We start from the raw sequence: 4,815 nt of genomic DNA, 5'->3' as shown, positions 1-4,815 counted from the left end.
TTTGCTGAGCTGTTCCGCGACGAAAACAATGTTGAGCAATGGCGATGTCGAATGGTGACACTCGGTAAGTAATCCTACAATTTTTTGTTTATAGCGTAGTTTATACGGATTATTCCCCCAAAAAATATACGTATTTTGGAAATGTTGAGTCGGATTAGTCTAGAATCGATTAATTTTATGGAAGAAAATTATTCAAACAGCCGTAGTCCGTAAACTTGACACGTGTCGGGTTGTGATTGGAAGGATTCGTAAGAAATCGGATTCCTAAAGAATGGAACGTCTCTCTATCTTATAGGGGGGTCGACTGTAGTTCCATACTTCTGCTGTTCATGGAGCCTACATATTTTGCTTAAACTTGTGTTTTTTTAATGGAACTTTCAATTATATCCTAGATTTTTATTTGCTAGAAGTGTAGTCATAATTTTTCCCTTTTATTTTATTTTATCTGTTGGATTGCACTATTATATTTATTTTTTTGGACATGACGGTATTTGTATAGAATAGTATGCATTAGTATTAGTGATTTGTTAAACCTTATTACACAAATACAACGAAAATATATTTATTATTAAATTCTAATATATAATTTATTTATGTGACAAAGATTGATAAATCAAAAACAAATAAATTTCGTAAAAGATATGTATCCTATTTTTCATAAAATTTATTCGTTTGTATAGATAAATTAAAAAATTATAACCGTAAGATGATATTGAGTAGATTTATATAACATATGAAAATATTTGATGATTTTTATTTAAATTTATGTCAAACATTATTATAAAATTAAGTTTTGAGTAATATGTTAATAGCATGCTTATCCTCACGGAATTATTAATTCCCAAGTGACAAAATTAGATATTTTCTCCGGTGTTTTCTTAAAACTATTCATAAAGTTTATAATAAATCACATATAATTAGAAAATAATCATAATTTTAAATCTATTCTTGAACTTTCATTTAAAGAAAAACAGTTTAAAAACATCTAAAGTAAGTAATGCACATGTATTTGTGATTTATTATAAACAACGTCAACTGGAAAGCGAAATGGTGTCTTTTCTTTCATCAAATAGGCCGGTTTAATCTTTATTAAGATCAACATATTTCTCTTCATTCCACAAAGTCTTTTCGGTGTTACAGGAAAAAAATCTATTTAAAAAGTTAAACAAGTAATTATTAAAAATTGTCTCATGGTTATTTAGTAGTATAATTTTAATAAGTTTTGGTTATTATGACACTTGATATTCTATACTGTATTGATTTATTGTAATTTATAGGTAACACTAAGTGTTTGAATATAATTTTACTGAGTTAAATTTTTAAATAATTTTTTCATCGATTGTTGTGTGCTTGTGGATAAAGGACATCTAAATTATTTCATTTGGGAAGAATTTAAATGTTAATTAGATATCCGAATGTAAGTAATTGCGCTTATTTCATTAGTAAGCTGACAGTAATATTAAAAATAGAAAATAAATTTAAATTTTTAAATAATTTTTGACGGAAGATATTTAAATTTGCATTTAAATGACGACGTTTATTCTCAAACCAGCGTTTATCGAAATTATTTTTTAATATTGAAACTGCCGAATAAACATTAGAGAAGTGGAAAAACTTTTCTGAAATCGGTAGGGGGACTGTTTTTGTCACTTTCGAGTGTTTGTATAACACGTGGATTTTTAGAGTGGACGATAAGGAAGAGAGAAAGTCTTCGGTTGCGAGAGTACGTTACCATAGCAACCGTAAGGATAGGAACACTCTCGCAGCAGGCGAGGTACGGTACGGTCGGTATGTCGTCTGCGTCTCGTTCGATGTTTAAAAATCGTCAAATCGGAAGGCCGTAAGCTCGATCGATCGATCGAAACAGTGAAGGAAAGATTTTAAACGTATTCCCGGCATGAAACGCAAGAGGAGGACATTTTTATTCGCCGTATTCGAATCTTAGCGCTAGGCCTAACTCGATGGGTTGCCGAGAGAGCAAACTGAGTAACGACGACTCCATTGGAGGCGACAACGATGCCAAGATCACCCCCGTTCTGACTTTCCACGCGTCTCAGGCCAAGGAAATCGGAAGAAATCAGCAACAGAAGAGCAAGAGGAGCAGGAAGAAATCGAGGAGGAGCCCCAACAGAAGGACTTCGGGAGAATGCAGATCGAAGAAGAGGAGGAGAGAGAACCGAAGCTGCAACGACCCCAGGATAACCGCCAAATACGACGTCAAAGGGGTGATCGGAAAGGGGAGTTACAGCCGTGTGGTCAGGGTGGAAAACAGAGTGACCAAGCAACCGTACGCCATCAAAATGATCGAATCGCCCGAAGGTAGAGAAGTGTTCGAAGCCGAACTGTCCGTGCTGAGGAGGATAAACCACACCAACGTCATCAGGCTGGTGGAGGTGTTCGAATCCAACCGCAAGGTCTACATGGTGATGGAACTGGCCACAGGTGGTAGCCTGTTGGACAAACTAGAAACGAAGGGAAGTTTCTGCGAATCCGAAGCAGGAAGGGTGCTGAAGATGGTGCTGAATGGTGTGGGCTACTTACACAAATTGGGCATCACCCATCGCGATTTGAGACCCGATAATCTTCTCTATTACCATCCGGGTAGCGACTCGAGGATTTTGATAACTGATTTCGGATTCGCCAGCACTAGAAAGGCTAGTGGTAATCCTTACATGCACACGGTTTGCGGGGTACCACACTACATCGCTCCGGAAGTGGTAGCTAGGAGGCCCTACACCTGTTCCGTGGATATGTGGGCCGTGGGGGTCATTACTTACATTCTACTGAGTGGAACTTTCCCATTCGATGCCGAACAGGACTCTCAGATCTTCAAGTTGATCCTGAAGGGTAGCTTCTCCATGTCTAATCAGGTAAATGGCACCCATTTTTTCTACACGGTGGCATTTAATGTGTTCATGTTTTTAACAGTTCTAGTCGAGTGTGTGACCTCAGCTGTGCCTCTTTCTGTTTGTTGTTTTTATTTTTCTTTTGCAGCTTACATGAATGGAAGGCGAAGTGGGTGTCATTTCGTGGAAATTAATTTTTTAGCGCCGCTAATTATTCTTCAGAAAAGCTCGGTGGGTCGGGTTACCGCCATAAAAATATTATAAAACGAAACAAAGCGTTTTATTATCCCATTTTTTTTCCTTCCTCCTTCCACGCCGGATAAGGCGTTAGAGATTTATTTAGGAAGAAAAACTGACGGGTGTTCAGGGTCGGGTGTGGTTGCTCCCCTTATAATGCGCGTGGCTGTTTACGTTTTGTATGGACGCTTCCATTTTCTCCCCTTCCGGGGATGCCGACTTGTATCACGACCTGTCATTTGAACCCGAGTCTCTCGTGTCTGGTCGGAGGATGTGGCGCCAAATCTTGGGTGTGGCACCCACTAAGACGCATGCGTTCCCCTGAACCGTTTCACTCGAAAGATTTCATCGAGGCCGTAACCTTTCGTCGGAATTCGTGCGCTTTACCCATCCACGTTTTCGAGATTACACGCGCTCTAAAACAAAGGGGGGAGAAAGTAAATAAATCGAAAGGCCTTCAGACGAGAGTTTAATAAGGACATTCCGAAAGGTTAAATTTTGGAAGATATATATTCGACTGCTCGAGTTTTCTCTTTCGAAAGTCGAGCGGGACGAAATTCTATTCCCGAGATTGGGTGTTGCCTTTTGTTCATTGTGCTCGGGATGTGTCCCTGAGGTTGACCTAACAGAAATTTTGTTTATTTTAACCCACGATCTTATCTTATCGAGGGTTCGTCCCCTCTCTCTCGGACATTCGAAGAGCTGATAGATAGCGAATATCGGACCCGAACCCCCCACCCGTCATTGACCAATTCGCTTTCTTTCAAGTGCCTTTTCTGATTATTCTTCCTATCTTTCCGCTCGTTGACAGCTTAAATAGGAAGATCCGACATTTATAGTCGTACGGTACGTGCGTATATTTTTTTTAAAGTCAGATGGCGCCACGGGTAATCCAGGTGTCTTTTCAGGACATCCTTTTTAAGGGTGGGGTATAGTTGATGGCTGCATTATTATCGTTTCTTCCTGTCTGCGTGGGAACGGGCCTTTTACTTCCTGACTGTGCCAATCTCCCTCTTTATATATATATATATATAAATCCGTGAGGCCGCTGGCCCAGATGGGGCGCCCGCATTTCTCTCGGTAATCGGAACCCGACCTTGCTTTGCTGCTATTTTGGTAATGTAAACATGTGTATGTGGCTCTGGTCGCCCACTTGCTCACTTTTATTATCGTTTCAGGTGTGGGAGAACGTGTCCGAAGACGGCAAGAACTTCGTTCGCTCCCTTCTGCAGAGGGAACCGACCTCTCGACTGACTGCTTTCCAGGCCCTCGAACATTTATGGATCTGCGAAACGTCACAGAGGCAAACACCGGGACGTATTGTTAATCGCCGACCGGGGAGCCTCAAGTCTTCGCGTTCGTTAACTTCAGTTCGTTCGGGACGTTCCGTGCACTCCCTGAGATCCGGACATCGAAGAGTTCGAGCTCAGCAATTGGATGTCCTCAAAGCCGATCCGGAAGTGGCCGGCATGATCAGGTGACCGAAGATCAATACGTCATACTCACGTATACTAACAAGTTACCGATGTATACATACACTATACATATATACATATATATTTACATGATTATATAAGTCATCGACATTTTAAAGAACAAAAAAAAACAAACCAAAACAATATTTTTTAAGAATATTTATTTTTCATGTCTAGCTTTTAGGTGCCATTGCCGATTTGTGCCAAATGTTTTGTATAAAGATTTTACGGCAATAAACATTTTGCATACATTTTAA

The 4,815-nt window shown here is 39.6% G+C and overlaps 1 protein-coding gene across 1 annotated transcript; it reads left to right on the top strand.

Moving 5' to 3' along the window:
* Positions 1–1,643: 1,643 nt before the first annotated feature.
* LOC111638760 (serine/threonine-protein kinase H1 homolog) lies at positions 1,644–4,815 on the top strand. The gene is made up of 2 exons (XM_023384513.1): positions 1,644–2,870; positions 4,262–4,815. Exons 1-2 carry the CDS (start codon positions 1,962–1,964, stop codon positions 4,562–4,564), a joined length of 1,212 nt encoding a protein of 403 aa, XP_023240281.1. The 5' UTR covers positions 1,644–1,961; the 3' UTR covers positions 4,565–4,815.

The sequence above is a fragment of the Centruroides sculpturatus genome, unplaced genomic scaffold (assembly GCF_000671375.1).
Source record: "Centruroides sculpturatus isolate CEXI.00-Female unplaced genomic scaffold, Cexi_2.0 scaffold1210, whole genome shotgun sequence".
NCBI classification, from domain to species: domain Eukaryota; kingdom Metazoa; phylum Arthropoda; class Arachnida; order Scorpiones; family Buthidae; genus Centruroides; species Centruroides sculpturatus.
Note: the sequence above shows the minus strand (reverse complement) of the source record. Positions and strands in the feature narration are given on the sequence as shown.